General features: G+C 47.5%; 1 protein-coding gene across 2 annotated transcripts in view; it reads left to right on the top strand.

The window, feature by feature from the left end:
* si:cabz01090165.1 (uncharacterized protein LOC100333421 homolog) overlaps positions 1-19,646 on the top strand; it is a 493,854-nt gene that overhangs the window by 332,902 nt on the left and 141,306 nt on the right. For both annotated transcript variants that reach the window (XR_004571211.1, XM_034237616.1), the window contains exon 4: positions 12,514-12,793. Coding sequence is in view for 1 of the 2 variants with exons in the window: in XM_034237616.1 (XP_034093507.1) it covers positions 12,527-12,793 (267 nt within the window). In the remaining variant the exon portion in view is untranslated. The remainder of the gene's footprint in view (positions 1-12,513; positions 12,794-19,646) is intronic.

The raw sequence follows: 19,646 nt of genomic DNA, 5'->3' as shown, positions 1-19,646 counted from the left end.
TCGACTAAAAAACACCAAATTGTCCTTGTTAATTACACAACATTGATTGGTTTGAATTGTGTGCAATGCTTTTGTATTTTCCCCCCTTCGATTCGGAGAAACAATATTTTTTAAGAGTTTTTGGATGGCAGAAGACACTACACTACCCAGAATCCTCAGCTATCGTTTGGGACTACACCATGTGCTTAGCTTGACAAACCCCGTGATCAGTCCTCAAGCTCTGTGATTGGTTGACCTCCAACTGCCATTCCATATGAAAAAAAACGTTAAGTAAAAGATAAAATACTTTATTCAGCAGTGCTTGCTTTACTCTTTGAAAGTCATCGCATGAATGCATTGTAACAAATTGTTTGGCTGCATTAAATATTACACATCTGTCGTAGTTCTTTATTTATCTACAGAGATCGGGCATCAGAATAGACCGGAAACTATTCTTTTACCATTCTGTTTTAATTTCACAATAATTAGTTATTAGTAATATTTTGTTTTGATATTATTGTTTTTTATTCACTACTAGACCACTGGGTCATGTTAAGACCATCTTTTCTGTGTTGCTATGGGTTTTTTTCCATCGCTTTTGTGTTACAAATATCAAAACAATAACAAAATAATATTCGTCGTAAACTAAACCGGAAACAGCAATATCTTTTTATTTTGTTAACACTGTAACTTGACAGCTTTTTAACCCAAACCACCTACTGGTTAAAGCACGTTATTACACGTTTAGAGTAATGCAATGCAGGAAGATTGTGTTGCTTTTTAATGACTGTTTAAAATGCCTTTTTTCTTAATGTCTTTCATTTTTGTAAAGCACTTTTGAATGTGTTATATTTTATGAAAACATTTAAATATTAAGAGTACATACAAAATAGTGGGAAAGTAGAAGGTCAATGATATAAATATAGAATAGAAAATATCAAGAAGATACTCAAATGATATCTAGAATAAAACAGTTTGGTGCCTGATAGGAGGATGTGCTAACTAATAAGGCTTGATTTAAACATTAAAGAATACTATAGGTTAAGGTCTTCTTTTAAATAGAAAAAAAGCTTTGGGGGTATCTAATCTACAGATAAATATCAAGCCTGACAAAGTCTAAATTGCATGGTTTGTTTTGGAACTTGACAATCAACTTTCCTGCAATGTTAACTATGTTGAAGCACTTATTTTAACTGATATTATACACATTAATTATAAGACATGTGCAGAATCCGACAGTGTAATGGTGGAGGTATACACACATATTGATAGATGTCTTGTAATGCACTGTTGAGGAACTGTGACCCAAGTTTTTCATTCATTGCACTACACTGTTGTGTATATGATATGTCAATAAACCTTAGAAAATCTTGAAATCTTTGAAAGGGATGTGCAAAATAGCAATTATATACAGTCTTTAATTAACTATTAGAGAATAACGGGTAATGAATATGCTTTAAACGGATCTGCAGATACATGTTTAGTCTTCTCAAGCACCAACTATCAAATATCTCGCCTGATTGTTGGCACTTGACAATCACCTTCACTGAATTTCACTCAGGTGTAACTAAAGTCTGATTCTAAGGGTTGTTTATATTTCACATCATTAATCCAAATCTGTAAAGTAACTAAAATAAATGTAGTGGAGTAAAATACCAGGTTAACCTTAAAGAAAGCCCTCAGGATTATAAAAGACCCCCATCACCCCAGCCACAAACTGTTCTGTCTGCTGCCGTCTGGCAGGCGGTACCGCAGCATCCGGACTAAAACCACCAGACACAGAGACCGCTTCATCCCCACAGGCTATAAGATATTAAACACCTGAATTTAGAAACAACATCCATAACATTAATCTGGCTTAGAAATTATTTATCTAATATATCATATTCCAATCACTTGTATATAGACTCTTATTGCACTATTTCACAATTTTTTTCTGTGTATCTGCTTTTATTGCGTATAGCACTGTTGGAGGAACCAGCACCTTACCGTGTAGAGAGGTTTGTGTGCCCTGATGAACCTGGGGGCTGTGTTGTCTGGAACCTTGTGTTCCTGGTAGGGTCTCCCATGGCAAATTGGTCTCAGGCAAGGGGCCCAGACTAAGATTGGTTCAAAAGACCTCATGAAAGACGACACAAGAAGTGAGGATACCCGGCCCGGAGGAAGCCCGGGGTCCCCTTCTGGAGCCAGGCCCAGAAGGAGGACTCGTCGGCGAGCGTCTGGTGGCCGGGCTTGCCACGGAGCCCGGCCGGGCCCAGCCCGAAAAGGCAACGTGGGCAACACCTCCGCTTCTCCGTCCCACGGGCCCACCACCTACGGGAAACATCGATGGGGTCGGGTGCGCTGCCAGAAGGGTGGCAGTGAAAGCGGAGGGTCTTGACGGACCAGACCCGGGCGACAGAAGCTGGCTTTGGGGACGTGGAACGTCACCTCTCTGGGGGGAAGGAGCCGGAGCTTGTGCGGGAGGTGGAGCGTTACCAGTTGGATCTGGTTGGGCTCACCTCTACGCACAGCGTCGGCTCTGGAACCTTACTTCTGGATAGGGGTTGGACTCTATTCTTCTCCGGAGTTGCTCAAGGTGTGAGGCGCCCGGGCGGGTGTGGGGGATACTCACAAGTCCCCGGTTAGGTGCTTCGTTGTTGGAGTTTACCCCAGTGGACGAGAGGGTCGCCTCCCTACGCCTGCGGGTTATGGGGGGGAAAACTCTGACTGTTGTGTGTGCTTATGCACCCAACAGCAGTTCAGAGTATACGGCCTTCTTGGAGACCCTGAAAGAGTCCTGTATGGGGCTCCTGAGGGGACTCTTTAATCTTGCTGGGAGACTTCAACGCACATGTGGGCAATGATGGAGACACTTGGAGGGGCGTGATTGGGAGGAACGGCCCCCCTGATCTGAACCGGAGTGGTGCTTTGTTACTGGACTTCTGTGCTAGTCATGGATTGGCCATAACAAACACCATGTTCGAAACATAAGGATGCTCATAAGTGTACGTCGGTACCAGAGCACCCTAGGCAGAAGGTCCATGAACGATTTCGTTATCGTATCATCGGACCTGAGGCCGTATGTTTTGGACACTCGGGTAAAGAGAGGGGCGGAGTTGTCAACTGATCACCATCTGGTGGTGAGTTGGGTCGAGTGGCGGGGGAAGCCTCTGGATAGACCTGGTAAGCCCAAACGTGTAGTTCGGGTGAACTGGGAACGTCTGGAGGAGGCCCAAGTTCAGGAGGCCTTCAACTCACACCTCCGGTGGAGCTTTTCGGGCATTCCTGTGGAGGTGGGGACATTGAACCAGAGTGGTCGGTTGTTCAAAGCCTCTATTGCCGAAGCCGCGGCGGGGAGCTGTGGTCTCAAGGTCCTAGGTGCCTCAAGGGGCGGTAACCCTCGAACCTCCTGGTGGACACCAGGTGGTCAGGGAAGCGCGTCCGACTGAAGAAGGAGGCCTTCAGGGATTTGTTATCCCGGGGGACTCCCGAGGCAGTTGCAAGGTTACCGACAGGCCCGAAGGGCAGCAGCCTCATCCGTGGCCGAGGGCAAGCAGCGGGTGTGGAGAAGTTCGGAGAAGACATGGAGAAGGACTTTCGGGCGGCACCAAAGTGTTCTGGAAAACTGTCCGACACCTCAGGAGGGGGAAGCAGGGGAACCATCCAAGCTGTGTACAGTAAGGATGGGACGTTGTGACCTCAACTGATGGAGTGTTAGGGCGTTGGAAGGAACACTTTGAGGAAACTCCTGAACCCGACAACTCCGCCCTCTATGTTAGAGGCAGAGCTGGAGTATGACGGGGGATCAACACCCAATCTCCCGGGGGAGGTCACTGAGGTCGTCAAACAACTCCACAGTGGCAAAGCCCCGGGGGTGGATGGGATCCGCCCGGAAATGCTGAAGGCTCTGGGTGTTGAGGGACTGTCATGGTTGACACGTCTCATCAACGTTGCGTGGAAGTCGGAAACAGTACCGAAGGAGTGGCAGACCGGGGTGGTGGTTCCCCTTTTTAAAAAGGGGGATCAGAGGGTGTGTGCCAATTACAGAGGCATCACACTACTCAGCCTCCCCGGGAAAGTTTACTCTAGGGTACTCGAAAGGAGGGTCAGGCCCGATTGTCGAACCTCAGATTGAGGAGGAACAATGCGGATTCCGTCCTGGTCGTGGAACGACGGATCAGCTTTTTACTCTCGCAAGGATCCTGAGGGGGGCCTGGAGTATGCTTATCGGTCTACATGTGTTTTGTGGATTTTGAGAAAGCGTATGGCCCGGTTCCCTCGGAGATACTGTGGGAGGTGCTGCAGGAGGATGGGGTCAGGGGGTCTCTACTCAGGGCCATCCAATCTCTGTACTCCCAAAGCGAGAGCTGTGTCCGGGTCCTCGGCAGTAAGTCGGACACATTTCCGGTGAGGGTTGGCCTCCGCCAGGGCTGCGCTTTGTCACCAATCCTGTTTGTAATATACATGGATCGGATTTCGAGGCGTAGTCATGGGGGAGGGGGTCTACAGTTCGGTGGACTAAGGATTGCACCACTGCTTTTTGCAGATGATTGTGGTTCTAATGGCTTCATCGGTCTGCGACCTTCAGCACTCACTGGATCGGTTCGCAACCGAGTGTGAAGCGGCTGGGATGAGGATCAGCACCTCCAAATCTGAGGCCATGGTTCTCAGCAGGAAACCGATGGACTGTCCACTTCAAGTAGGGAATGAGTCCTTACCCCAAGTGAAGGAGTTCAAGTATCTCGGGTCTTGTTCTCGAGTGAGGGAACAATGGAGCGTGAGATGGGCCCGGAGAATCGGAGCAGCGGGAGCGGTAACTGCAGTCGTTTTACCGCACCGTTTGTGATGACGAAAAGGGAGCTGAGCCAGAAGGCAAAGCTCTCTGTCTACCGGGCCATTTTCGTTCCTACCCTCACCTATGGTCATGAAGGATGGGTCATGACCGAAAGAACGAGATCGCGGATACAAGCGGCCGAGATGGGTTTTCTCCGCAGGTGGCTGGTGTCTCCCTTAGGGATAAGGTGAGAAGTTCGGTCATCAGGGAGGGACTCGTGAGTTGAGCCGCTCCTCCTTCGCGTCGAAAGGAGCCAGTTGAGGTGGTTCGGGCACCTAGTTAGGATGCCACCTGGGCGCCTCCCTAGGGAGGTGTTCCAGGCACGTCCAGCTGGGAAGAGACCAAGGGGTAGACCTAGGACCAGGTGGAGGGATTATATCTCTTCGCTGGCCTGGGAGCGCCTTTAGATCCCCCAGTCAGAGCTGGTGATGTCGCCAGGGAAAAGAAAGTTTGGGGCTCTCTGCTGGAACTGCTTACCCCCGCGACACCGACCACGGATAAGCGGGAGAAGATGGATGGATGGACTGTTGGAGGAGCTGTGTGACCTAAGTGTGCCGTCGATGGGTTTACATTCCATTTCAAAGTCCTTTTTGACGCTCTGTGGTAAACTTTGTGCACTGCCACTCCAACATCCAATCACAGAGGTTGAGGACTGATCACGGGGTTTGTCAAGCTAAGCACATGGTGTAGTCCAAACGATACCTGAGGCTTCTGGGTAGTTTAGTGTCTTCGGCCATCCTAAAACTCCGAAAAATATTTGTTTCTCCGAATCGAAGGGGAAAATACAAAAGCATTGTACACAATTCAAACCCAATCAATGTGTGTAATTAACAAGGACAATCTGGTGTTTTTTAGTCGATGATTAGTGCAGATATCACTGTAAAATCAATCGACAGTAAGGAGAATACTTACTTCCGGGTGTACAATTCTCCGTTATCCAATGGACGCTCGTAATACAATAGAGGGGACATGATCATTATCTTTTAAATAACGTTAACTAAAGGGAACAATCTATTTGACACAGCTGAAGCTCTGGCCTTCCTTAAAAACTAACTAATTTAATAAAAATCACAGTTGCATTACACACAATGCAGTTTTTTGAGAACAAACATTCGTAACTAATGTAATTTTTACATTCTGACGAAAAATAAAAATAATTATGAATTAAATAAAATAAATAAGCCTCCCTTGAGTTACTACAAGCTACATAGTAGATTTAAAAAACGTTGTATAGAATAAAAGCTCACTGCGGGACGTTGTAGAAATGCGTGTGTGGACCACGACAAAGGAGCCTCATTCACTTTACATAGGGGTTGTTTGCGTGGTGCCGACACGTAAATGTAACAAAGTTCGTGACTCCACCACGCATTGTGGTGTTAAGGAGTCGTCGGTGGAGTCACGCATTCTGGTGAGCTCAGGTTGGTATTACCTAGTAGTAGGCTGTCAGTAATGGCTGCGCCATCTCTCTTGGGACTGGTAGATCTCGGCAGAATGCGAACTTTAAAAGTAGCTCTCGGTTCAAAAAGGTGGGCACCCCTGTCTAGAGCTACGGGCGGGTAGTGTTAGTCCTCCGCATTCATTCCCCTAATTCAGCATTTCTCAGAGTGTGGGGCGCGCCAAAAATGTTTTGGACTCAGGCCGGAATCGAACCTGGGTCCTAGCGGGGCTGTAGTGGATTATTACAGCCGGAGGACTCGCAACGGCGGTGGGATTTTCACAGCACCGCTGCACCAGACCTGCCGGAGCCGCCAGAATCTCGCAACGGGGGTGTTTGCGGCGGCGGATATGCCCCCTTCCCCCGGGGTTATACCGGCGCAGCGGCGTTGTGAAAGTCCACGGGCCCAACCTATGCCAGAGCCAGCGGCCCACCAACGGGCAGCTGGCCGCCGGGCCCAACGGGGAAAAGTCCCGAGCCTGCTCACACACACACAACTGAAACCAAAGTCATTTGCAGAGATATGTAAAAATCTCTCATACACACACCACATGTGAAACGCTCTCACACACAGACAAACAGCGTTGCAGTCAGGAAGAAAAAAGCAAATGTGGAGCGGCATCTCACCACTTCATAAGGAGTTAACCGTGACACTTTTCGAAATCCCGTTTGTGTCCCCCCATTTTACAAATAGGCCTATGTTTATTATTATATTTAACGCAAGCCATCATCGCCACGGAGGAGCACACAGCCTCTCTGAGCGAGCGAGGACACAGAGACAGAGAGAGAGAGAGAGAAAAAAACACACCTTTATCTATTTAATAATAGTAAAAGTTTTAAAAGAGGAGTGATTAGTAATGCATAAATTGAAAAGAAATAATGCTAACTAGGTAGCATAAGATAAGACTACACAAGTTGAAATGATTTGTTATTGGTTCTTGTGATCATTATTCTAAAGATGATTGGTAGTATTGAAAAGTATACAGCTCCCTTTCATGTTGAGAGATGTATCCATACATTCATTTTGTGCTCAAGTGCACCAGATTGATGCATTTCACTTCAACATTTAAAAAAAATCATTCATTTTATTTTCACTGAAAACGGGTCCCACAGACCCAAACAGAACACAAAGGTTAAAGGTAAGCATATAATAATGTTAAAATGTGCTAAATATATACACTGCAAAACAACTGAAAAGAGGAGTAAAAGTAGCTCACAACTGTTTAATTTTTTTTGAAAGTAGCTCTCATCCTAAAAAAGGTTGGAGACCCCTGTTATAGAACGATACATTTGACCATTTTAAGCTTGGCCTACCATTTTATTGGAGTGGTGAGGAACAGGTGGGGCTTTTAAAAGGCCCCCACCTGTTCAAAGTGGGGAATGCCAGAAAAAGTTTGAGAACCACTGCCCTAGTTCAAGGGAGACATGTATTGGTCAGGAGCCGACAACAGCACCACAGTGGCTTATATCAACAAGCAAGGCGGAGTCCGCTCCGCCGCCTTGTTGGCCCAGCGGAGAGGCTGTGGTTATGGGCTTCAGAGGTGGTTGTTATCTTGAGAGCCCTCCATATCCCGGGGACTGGAGAACAGGGGGGCCGACCTTATGTTGAGGGGCGGCCCCCCTGCCAGGTGACATGGACGCTTCACCAAGAGGTGGTGAAGCAGATCTGGGCCCAGTTTGGGAGAGAGCAGAAGCGGATCAGTTCGCCTGCCGGCGCAACAGCCACTGTTGCCCTGTGGTTCTCCATGGCCCTGAGCGACGACCCGCCTTTTAGGGGTGGACGCGTTTGCCACACGAGCCATGGCCAAGGAAGCTGCTCTAAGCCTTTCCACCGCTGCGTCTCATTCTCCCCCTCCTGGGTGAGGAGAGTGAGGCCGAGAGAGAACGTCTGGCAGTCATTCTGGTAGCGCCGGATCGCGTCGGGGGCTCCGTGGTACTCAGAGATGACACAGATGAAGGTGGGGCCAGCCCTGGGCGATTCCCCAGTTCTGGGGGAGCGACTGTCTCAAGAGGCAGGTACAATCGGGGCGTTACCCACTCTGGGCCGTCCTCTCCAGGCTTGGCTCCTGAGAGGGACAGGCTGAGACAGGGTGGATTGTCTGACAGTCTATCCAGGCAGCTAGAGCTGGATCCACCACAGCCTGTTACAGGCCAAAGTGGCTGGGATTCCAGCGATGGTGTGAGGAGCGGAAAATAGAGCTCCTATTATTGCGAGTTGGGCTCTATTTTGTCCTTCTTACAGTTATTGGTGGACAGAGGACTTGCTCATTCTACTGTAAAGTGTATGCAGCAGCCATCTCGTCCTGTCATGAGGGATTCAATGGCAGGTCAGCCTTTTCTCATCCACTGATGTTGCGGTTTTTACAGGGGGTCAGGAGGCTGCGCCTAGTAGTGCGCGCCTCCACCCCACAGTGGGACCTGCCGCTGGTGCTCGAGGCTCTGGTCACAGAGCCATTTGAGCCTCTGGAGCTCTCCTCCCTGAAAGCACTGTCGTGGAAGACAGCATTGCTACTGCCTAACGTCAGCCAAAAGAGTGTCCGAGTTAGTTAAACCCGCTCGTCGGTGCCCCCGAGCTGTTTACTGATTCGGGGTGGACCGGAGCGGGGCGACACTCAGACCGAACCCATCCTTTTGTGCCCAGAGCCTAAGGACTGCGTTCAGGTCGAGGGCTATTCAGTTGGGGGGATTTAGTCTTCCACTCCATGGTGGGGCCAGAGAAGCTAAATTACACTCCTCTGCCGTGTGCGCGCGTTAGCATGTTATGTAGAGCGCACATCTACCCTGAGACGCACTGAACAGCTGTATGTGTGCTTCGGGGGCGGGGGTTTGACTGGAAAGCCTCTGTCCAAGCAACGCCCTGGCAGGCTGGCTTTGCGGAGGCATTGCACACGCCTATGAGCAGGCAGGGAGAGCCTGTCCCACGGCGGGTCCGTGCGCACTCCACACGAGCTTTGGCCCCTTCATAACGTTTTATCTCTTGGATATGTCTGGCTCTTTCTCAGCGTCTGGCTCTGCTGGGGCAACACAGGACTGGTGAGGAGGGGGGGGGGCTTTGTGGGTCAGTGGGCATCTGACCCCCTCCCCAGGCGTAATGCGCTTACGTTTCTCCGGACTCCTGGCGCGGTCGCGGGGTGACGTAATGCGCTTTGGGCCCTGACAGGGCTAAAGGGCTCCCCTCGCCTGCCTGGGAGCAGGAGGGGGAGAGCTCTCCCACACTATAGTCCGTACACCACTCTGCACGGGGTCAGTGACTGAGTGTGGGGACATAGGGGGCACTTGCGCTCTCCCGTGCTCTTTAGGGACTCAGGAGAGAGGGTGCATAGTGAACCCATACAGCTGTGGACTTTCCCTGTCTAACTATAGGCGGACGAAGGGGGAGCCCTCAGCCACTGTTTTCGAGCACACTTTTTTGCGAGGCAAGCGCGTCAGGGTGTGCTCTATCGGCCGCACCCTGGACTTCTCCACGGTTACAACGAGGGGAGAGGTTGAGTGAGGCGCAAATGGCTGCTAAAGCCGGTCAGGGACAGTGAGGTGGAACGGTGTATGTGCTGGATGACAGTGCGTGCATACATCGGGGCTCCGCCCTCTACTGGACTCTATGAGTACAGTGGGCCTGTGAGAGAGATAACGCCGGGTTAAGTATTGTAACCCTGTTATATTAGCACAGGCGGAGCCCTGGGGCACTGTCTGTCCTCGCTGAAGAGTGGTGTAGGATGGTGGTCAGGAGACGGGGGCCTCCTTTTATACGGAAGTGAGATGCGCACGCATTCTCGTTAGGCCCGCACCGGGGGGGGCTACGTCTATAGAAATCTCAGTAGGTTAATGCTTGCATGATAAGGTAGTACCCATAGTGTTCCAGTAGGGCTCCGCCTGTGCTATATAACAAGGGTTACAATACGTAACCCGGCGTTTCATGCCCTGGTTAGGCTTACTGGTTAAACTGTCATACAGATGTGGATATCCATTTTCCCCTCCACTGCCGAATTCCAGCGGAAACCCAACGGATCCCCAGTGGCCGGTGATCTACACCCCTCCCCCTGTTTCCTGACGAGTGGTGTTGCTTAGATTCACTGTAGACCCGCACATTTTGTTGGATTGCAGGGTTTTACCATGAGATGGCGCTTCCTTCACAAAAACACTAAACAGATAGCTGGGTAACCTTTGGTTACGCAATCAACACATTACTTTTACAATTGTCAATGTAGTTTTATTTATACTTTTTACACACATGCCAGCCCGATTTGCAGGAACCTCTTGCGGGCCGGAAAAAAGTTCAAAAGGTCCATATTCGGCCCACCGGCGCAAGTGAATAGGCCTGCTTTAAAGTAATTCATCCTTAACAGGCTGCCAACCATGAACACATTAACTAATGGATCATTGTTTTTATTTAACTCTTTTTAGTTCTGTATTATTTTCTATTTTGAGAGGTTTATATTTCTACTATTTGAATTTCTAATTGTGTGCAATGCCTTGTTTTTTGTGCTGCTGCTGTATGCTGAATGTAAAGAAATCCAGACTTTGGATCAAATAAAGTACATTATCTTAATTGTAATTCACTAATATATAGTCTTTCATTCTTTTGAAAACGGTCTTGAGTATGCAGGTCAATTTAAAAAAAAAAAGTGTTGTTTTTACAAAGAACAGTACTTTTCTACTTTTAGCTTTCTTTTCTCCAGCTTCTCACTCAGAGGGAGAGAGAACTGCATCAAGGACACATTGTAATGCTAATGAGAGGAGCCCACTCTGGGACTGGGACTGAAATTAAGCCCAGAAATCAGAGGCCAAACATTTTTCGTCAGTTATTTCAACATTAAAAACGTCAAGCAAACTCAAATACAAATGTTGTCAATATGATTTCGCTTTTGCGACTACATTATTTTTGCAGAAAGCACAAAGCCAATCAGCCATCGGCAAAATACAGGATCAGTCTATGCTGAACAACACATTATTTAAAGGTCCCATCATATGCTTTTCCGGTTATTACCCGTCCCCTTGTGTGTTATGTAGCTTTTTTCTGCATGTAAACGGTCTGCAGAGTCACAAACTCTCAAAGTACACCCTGAAGCGAGTAAAACTCTAACACCGAAAATATGTGCCCCGGAGCGGACAGTGTGAGGTGGATTTCCCGCTGTGTTTCCCTGGAGGCTGGATATAGACAGACCAAGTGCCGAGCTCCGCGGTGTCCCGCTAACATGGCACTCAGACCCCATGCAGCAACCAGGAAATGACACCAGTAATCCACCTCGCAATGTCCCGCCAACACCGCACCCTAACCCCTCTGTTTGTCATTACTGGTGTCATTTCCTGGTTGCTAACCAACGCCATTGTAACACATAAACACTGATGTTCTAGTGATGTGTCGGTCGCAAACGACTTTTAGGTGAATGACGGGAGCCGGCTCACGCCCGCCAACAACCGTTTTTTTGTTTTATTTTGTGTTTGTTAAGTAATACAAGACAGAATGATATGATGATCTCCTTGCTATGGGTGCTTCGTGCATGCCTGCATGCAGTGACATGTAATATCCAAGGATTAGAGACTGTTGGATGCTGCCGTTTTGCACATTGCAATACATTTATTTGTATTATGTTTTGATTATGATTAGAGACGGTTGGATGCTGCTGTTGGGGGGATCACATCCCCCCCCAATATTCAGATAGGCCTACGCTGAAAATGTCCCACAATATATAGCCTAACCAGGGCCGTCCCTCCCTACAGGCCGATCATGCATGCTGCTTGGGGCCTCATCTTGCGGAGGGAGCCGAAAATGTGGCGCACCTATGCACCGCAATTAGTGGCGCGGCGCGGTTTCGCCGCTGCCAGGCTCCACTAAACCCGGAAGTAAGCTCTAAAATCTAATCGATAGATTTATGATTATAAAATTATAAAAGTAGGGTAGACATGTAGAACAGGTTCGTTTTCCACAGACCTTATTTCGAGCTATTTTCTAAAATCTTATGGAGAAATCCCATTGCTTTTTTGTCAAGGGAACCCATGCGCAGCTTACTTCCGGGATTTAGGATGCGTCACTGCACCACTCTATAGGGAGGGGAGGGGGGGGGGGGGGGGGGGGGGGGGCAGGAGCTCCAACAAGGTGTGTAGGACAGAGAGTGATTTTGGAACATTGAACAAAGTAATATATTCTAGTAGACCTCAACAATAGAATTATGATCAGTAGAAATGGCCATAACATGGGACCTTAAAATAAAGTATTATTGATTTGGGCGAAGTACTACACTGTTGAACTGGATATACTCACAGCGCTTTTCTTTCTTTGTTGCAGCAGCAAAGAAGACATGGATACCGTCTCCTCGCATCTGAGCCCTTTCCTCTTCCCCCTCCTCCTTGTCCTCCTGTCCTCCGTCAACTCCTCCTTGTCTTCCATGCTGTGTCCGAAACGCTGCACCTGCCAGAACCTGATGCCGTCCTACACGGTGCTGTGTGCCAAGACGGGCCTACTATTTGTACCACCCAACATTGACCGGCAGACTGCGGAGCTCAGGCTGATGGACAACTTCATCACAACGCTGAGGCACCGCGACTTCGCCAACATGTCCAGCCTGGTCAGAGTTCACGTCTCTTAACACATTTACTTTTATGTTTTATTTTACCCTTCTAAAAAGGGTTTGATGTGATTATTTTTTACGTTTGTTTTTGCATTGAGCTAATGTGATCAATAAGCAAGACACATCATTTATAGGGCTGTCAACGTTAACCCATTAATGCTTGCTATTAATCTAGAAACCTTAACACGTTACATGTATTACACTGATTGTAGACTCCTGGACATCATTGAGAAGCATCACTACACACACAGCACTCCTAATGCATGACATGTATGTTGTGCATTTGCTTGATTTAGGTGTCGGGAAGGGTATGAAGGGCAGCAAGGACACTACCGTACGAGCATATGCCGGTGTAGCGCACATCACACCGCGCTTCATCACAGCTGCTCTCTGTGACAGCATTGTTAAGACTTCATTGCTTCACTGTAATAATGCATAGCACAAACACACATCCATTTGCCCCTCGACCTGCCGAATTCCAGCCGGAAACCCAACAAATCCCATTGGCTGGTGATCTACACCCCTCCCCTTGTTTCCTGAGAGGGCGTTGCTAGATTACACTGTAGATCCGCCCATTTGTTAGATTGCAGGGTTTTACCATGAGGTGGCGCTTCCTTCACAAAAACACATAAACAGCTAACTGGGTAACCTTTGGTCTCTGTTTAGGCCTTGGTTCACACAGTTTGTTTCCTGGACTAACAGTAGAAGTTGTTACTTCAATAACGTTTGCATCTCCGCCGTTGTGTTTGCTGAATAGCATTTAATCACATATTTTGTATCCCTTATTTTCACACGAAAATGTAATGTGGTATTAAAAATTCCAGGAAAGACAAACAACTTCTAAGTTCAACTATTTATTATAAGAGAGCAAAATATATATATTCACTTGACCAAGGACTCCGTCCGGTCACAGAAATCACAGGCAGCAGAGCTATAATCTGTCAGTCAATTTCCTGAAAGAGCCCCGAACCTCGCGTGACAATACATTTTATTACACAGGGCGTTGCCCGTATATTTATGATTGGTTGAGACTAGATGGAGAGTAACCTTGGTTTAGACTTTGGCTCTCTCTCGTTGGTGCGCAGACTTAGACAAAGTCTCTTGGCGACACGACCTTCCAATCAGCATTCAGCCGGCCGGCCGGCGAAGTCCCTCCCTACTCTATCCGCTATCCTAATAATTTGTTTTCGCTAAAGCTACTTTGCAGACAGATAGTGGAATCCTCCATTTACATTGATTCCTGATTCCTGATCTTGAGCACACACACGGCCAAGGCCAGAGCCTCAATAATTCATTGTCTCTGCAGCGTCTGCACCTGACTTTGCTACATTAGTATTGCAAGCTAAAAACTCTCATATGACTATTCCCTTCGTTTCCTATCCAATCCATTAAACCTTGGGATTGGTGATTTTGTCTATTTATTCCAAAGTCATATCAACAAAAATGAGTACAATAAGCTTATAATGTAATAATAAGAATCAGTATTTCTAATTAGGGATGTCCCGATCACCTTTTTTGCTCCCGATCCGATCATTTGATTTTGACAATCTGCCGATACCGATTTTTCCCGATCCGATCTTTATGCAATGCATTATGAGAAAAAAAGGTAACATAACGGCTGGTCATCCAACGCGATGAATTCAGCTATCTTGGCTATTATTTTTTTGGCCTTTTCACTGTTCTGGGCAGTTTCTCTTTCCTTTTAAAAGTAGTTGAAAGTGTTGGTTGTTGTTTCAGTGCCGTTACCTGAGTGGCCGCTGTGTACTCGTCGTATTGTTGTTGGTGTTTGTTTCTCAGGTGGCGTATTAGATTGGTCGTGTTGAACGTAGCTCTGTTCTTTCCACCACGTGGAACCTCCGCCTTGCAAACATTGCATCTGGCTGTTACACTGCCTTCGCTTTCAATTTTATAATACTTCCAAACTCCTGACATTTTCTCTGTCCCGACTCCCGAGTCACCAGCTGAACGTAGCCTCTCGTTAGCTTACTGCTACTATTAGACACTGCGCCCACTCTGTTGCCAGATTTGAGAGAAATAAGCAACCAGGTCTATGAAAACAAGCCCAAAGAAGCAACACATGATGTTGTGTCATTTTAAACCAAAACTAAGGCCTCAGGATGACTTTAAGACGTGAACATGGTCATTTTCGTTTTGTAACATTAAATACAATTATAAAAATATTTTATAGAAAAAAAGAATCCCGATCCCTGATTTTTTTCTCCTGATTCCGATCTTTTGAAAATCACGTGATCGGCTCCGATCCCCGATCACGTGATCGGATCGGGACATCTCTATTTCTAATGTTATATAAAAATAGACTCCACCGTAACACATTATTTATACATGCCACCTATATAAATTGTTAAGTTTCTACTATTTTAATTTCTAATTATTTGCAATGCCTGTTTTTTTCTGCTGATACTGTAATGAATACGGGGCTGAATTATTAAAGACCGTGGTACCGTTAAGCTACGATGTTATCGGTCTTTTATATAAAAAATATGTATTATTGCTACACAAACATTATATTGCAGTTTTAGTGTCGCCAACTCCGTTTCTAATATGCAAAAAGATGATTATTTTTTGTATTTTCGATCTTTCCAATCCAGACGAGAGATCTCTCTCCCCCGCCTGCTTGCGAGGGGGCGGGGCAGTTTACACACACGCAGCTGCTACATGCAGCAACTAGAGATGGCAAATCCGGATCCTTTTACGGACTCAGGGTCTTCTGAGTCAGTCATTGAAGAGATCCGGATCATACGAGTCATTTGAGTCATATGAGTCGAGCATCACAAGACCGTAGAAATCCTACCGGTGAAAACCGAAAACTTGTTGCATTTCACAAGCATATTAAACTGACGTTACATAACCTCCGCCTCAATAGTGTATTTTGCTTAATAAAAAATGTTGATCACAAAAAAAGGGTAATTTTTGCGATTTTGGCTAATCTCATTCTGCTGTTGACTCGTGCATGAGGACGAGTCTGCTGGATCTCTGGATCGGCTCTGCTATACGGTTACGGCTCTGAGTCCGCACGACGTCTGCTATGTTTTGCACAGTGAGTCAGGATTTGTGAATCTCTGAAGTCTGCTGTTGACTCGTGCATGACGACGAGTTCTGCTGGATCTTTGGATCTGCTGTGCTATATGGTTACGGCTCTGAGTCCGCACGAGTCTGCTGTGTTTTGCCACAGTGAGTCAGGATTTGCGAATCTGAGTCTGTGAAGTTCCGCTGACTAACTCGTAGGCTACTGCTGTCTCTCTCGATCATTGTCCTGGGATTCACGGATCCCGCGATTTTGATTCTAAGTCCATTATGTTTCCGGCTCTAAATGAAGTTTCAGTGTAGACTTCTAACAAACATTGTCATGTTGTTGCAACAGTCTCCTGCGTGTAATAGCTGCATTTCCAATAAGGATCTTACTTGGCAAAACGTTTATTTTGAACATAGCACACAAAAGAAACAAACAATGACAAATTATAGAAAATGCAAAACAGTTAGAATATATATAATGTCTTAATTATACAATTATTATTATTAAAATACCAATTGTGCAACATTTGCTTTAGTAAAGGAAAATATTAAAATAAACTATATACATATAATGCCAAAACACTTATTTTTTTAAATGCACACAAAACAAATCAAGCATATCTTCACCCAGTATCTCCACCCATGATAAAATAACTATGAAAAATAAGAAATTAATAATAAAATGAACATATTTGGGTCATGAAAACAGTGTGTATGTAGATCTAATCATATGCCCCCCCCCCCCCCCTATTTTTCTCATGGACTGCGTAATCATTGCAATACTGGTGTTTGTATGTGCTTAAATGTGGTGTTTAAAGTCGTGTCTTATGTGTGTAAAGTCGTTGTCTTTTGCTTTAATAAAACATGTTGATCACAAAAAAAGGGTAATTTTGCGATTTTGCGAATCTCAGTCTGCTTGCTGACTCGTGCATGACGACGAGTCTGCTGGATCTCTGGATCTGCTGCTATATGTTACGGCTCTGAGTCCGCACGAGTCTGCTATGATTTGCACAGTGAGTCAGGATTTGCGAATCTCTGAGTCTGCTGTTGACTCGTGCATGACGACGAGTCTGCTGGATCTCTGGATCTGCTGCTACGGTTACAGCTCTGAGTCCCGCACGAGTCTGCTCTGCTGTGTTTTGCACAGTGAGTCAGGATTTGCGAATCTCAGTCTGCTGCTGACTCGTGCATGACGACGAGTCTGCTGGATCTCTGGATCTGCTGCTACGGTTACGGCTCTGAGTCCGCACGAGTCTGCTGTGTTTTATTGCACAGTGAGTCAGGATTTGCGAATCTCTGAGTCTGCTGTTGACTCGTGCATAATATAGATGCGGGAGCTATGCGCGGGAGCCGGGAGCTGGAGGAGGGGCTGCAACATGTTACTGTTAATCTCTCCCCACTTTTGGCCACACTCCCGCGGCTATGCTCTTGCACATGACGAGTATGGATCTCTGGGTCTGCTATGCTATTACGGTTAGGAGCCATAATTTACGGCTCCTCTGAGTCCCCACGAGTCTGCAGGGAGTTTCACTGATCCACGTCCCCGCCCCTGAGCCAAACGATAAACTTCTGGAAGCTATCCTACTTGTTAAGGCTAGGCAGATGGACTGGGGTACGTTGTAATGTTATTTTACATGTTATAAAGAGAGTAGCGAGTGACACAATTATAGTTTTTAATTTGTACGTCACAAGGTGTAGGACCATACTTGCCAACCTTGAGACCTCAGAAATCGGGAGCATTTCAAAACCACCGTGGGGGGGGGGGGGGATGGTAATGAATCGCCAGCAGGCTGTTAGATTAACATTAACATGCTTATTGTAGTTGTAAGTGCACTGCCTTACGGCCTCTGTAGCACCATCCTTGATGGAGCATATGGAAAGGAGTGAGCAGATGGTAGAGTTGTCGATTCTTGTTCTGTTTTCTGTGACTGACTATCTTCTTCAGACTTTCAGTTGCGCGCTACTAAAGAGACGCGCTACCAAAGAGACGCGCTACCATGGAAACCAAACAATGGTTTTGTAGGCTGTATTAAAGTCAGAGTGGAACAGTCCTGAGTAAATATGATTTTGTCAGGAAATCGGGAGAAAATGGGGGGGAGAAAATATGACCCCGGGAGGCGGAACCGGGGGGAGAGGGGCTATTGAAATCGGGAGGGTTTGACAAGTATGTGTAGGACTCAAAGGACTCGGGTTAATGGAGAGGGGAGACTCGTCACGATCAGCTCATTTCTAGGATCCGGGTTAATGATCCGGATGAATCAGGAATCGCCCATCTCTAGCAGCAACACACAATAGTGATGGGAATTCCGGCTCTTCTTGGAGAGCCGGATCATTTGGCTCGGCTCACAAAGAAGAGCCGGCTCTTTCGGCTCACAAACGGCTCTTCAGTTTACCGCATATTATACCTTTTATAATTAAATCAAATGTAGCCCTGTTTTGACTAATGATTTATATGTGTACACATATATCACTTACGTATTCAAAAGTAAAAATGACATGTTTAATATAAATGATTTGCTGTGGCCAAATGTTTTTCAATGCACTTTACAGATGTTACGGTGTGCAGGAAGCAGGACCCAAATGCAGATTTAAGTGACAAAATAATAACTTTATTTCAAGGCTACATATTCAGAGACAGAACAGAACACTCACCGCAGTTTACTCACAACACAAGACGAAACCGACACTGAACACAGGAAAGAGACAAGACTAAATACAGGAAGGGGTAATCACAGGACGAGACACAGCCGGGCAGCGAGGAGAAACACAAGGGCCACAGGTGAACACAATCAGACAACTAGACACACCAGGGAAACTAACGACAGGAGGAAAACACAGGAAGAAGGACCAGACAATATACAAGGATGACAATACCCATAACCAGACATACAAAACTACAACACAGACAGATCCTAACAGTACCCCCCCTCAAGGGGACGGATCCCAGACGTCCCAAACAAAACCACAAGCAGGGTGGGTGGAGGGGGTCCGGAGGAGAGACGTATCACTAGGCCACCAGAGTGGGTGGAGGGGGACCGGAGGAGGGACAAAACTAGGGCCAACAGGGTGGGTGGAGGGGGTCTGGAGGACGGGCTTGGGCTGACAGCCCAGGGGAAAGGCAGAGCTTGAAAAGGGGGTTATGGAGGGGCGAAGGCAGTGGCAGGAAGAGTCAGGGGGCCGGGCCCGAGGGCGAGGACCGCGGCACTCAGGGGGCAGGGCTCGAGGGCAAAGACCGCGGCTCTCAGGGGGCCGGGAAGAACCCGGTGTCGGCCGACAGGAACAGCGCTGGTGGGACAGGCCTCGGCAGGATTCCCCACGGAAGAGGACCAGGAGTTGGCAGGACCCCCGCCAGGAGGGCAGTCGGCGGGACCCCCAACGGACAGGACACAGGATTGGCAGGACCCCCGGCAGGAGAGCAGTCGGCGGAACCTCCAACAGGACAGGACACAGGGTTGACAGGACCCCCGGCAGAAGGGCAGTCGGCGGGACCCCCAACGGGACAGTACACAGCGTTGGCAGGGACCCCCGGCAGGAGAGGAAGTTTGCGGGACCTCCAACAGGACAGGACACAGAGTTGGCAGGACCCCCCGGCAGAAGGGCAGTCGGCGGGACCCCCAACGGGACATCACACAGGGCTGGCAGGACCCCCGGCAGGAGAGTAGTTCACGGGACCTCCAACGGGACTGGACATTGAGCCGGAAGGACCCCCAGCGGAACCTCCATCGGCATAGGACATGGGATGGCAGGACCCCCGGCAGGAGAGTAGATGGCGGGACCCCCAACGGGACAGGACATGGGATTGCAGGACCCCCGGCAG

Source organism: Gymnodraco acuticeps, unplaced genomic scaffold (assembly GCF_902827175.1).
Source record: "Gymnodraco acuticeps unplaced genomic scaffold, fGymAcu1.1, whole genome shotgun sequence".
Taxonomy (NCBI): domain Eukaryota; kingdom Metazoa; phylum Chordata; class Actinopteri; order Perciformes; family Bathydraconidae; genus Gymnodraco; species Gymnodraco acuticeps.
Note: the sequence above shows the minus strand (reverse complement) of the source record. Positions and strands in the feature narration are given on the sequence as shown.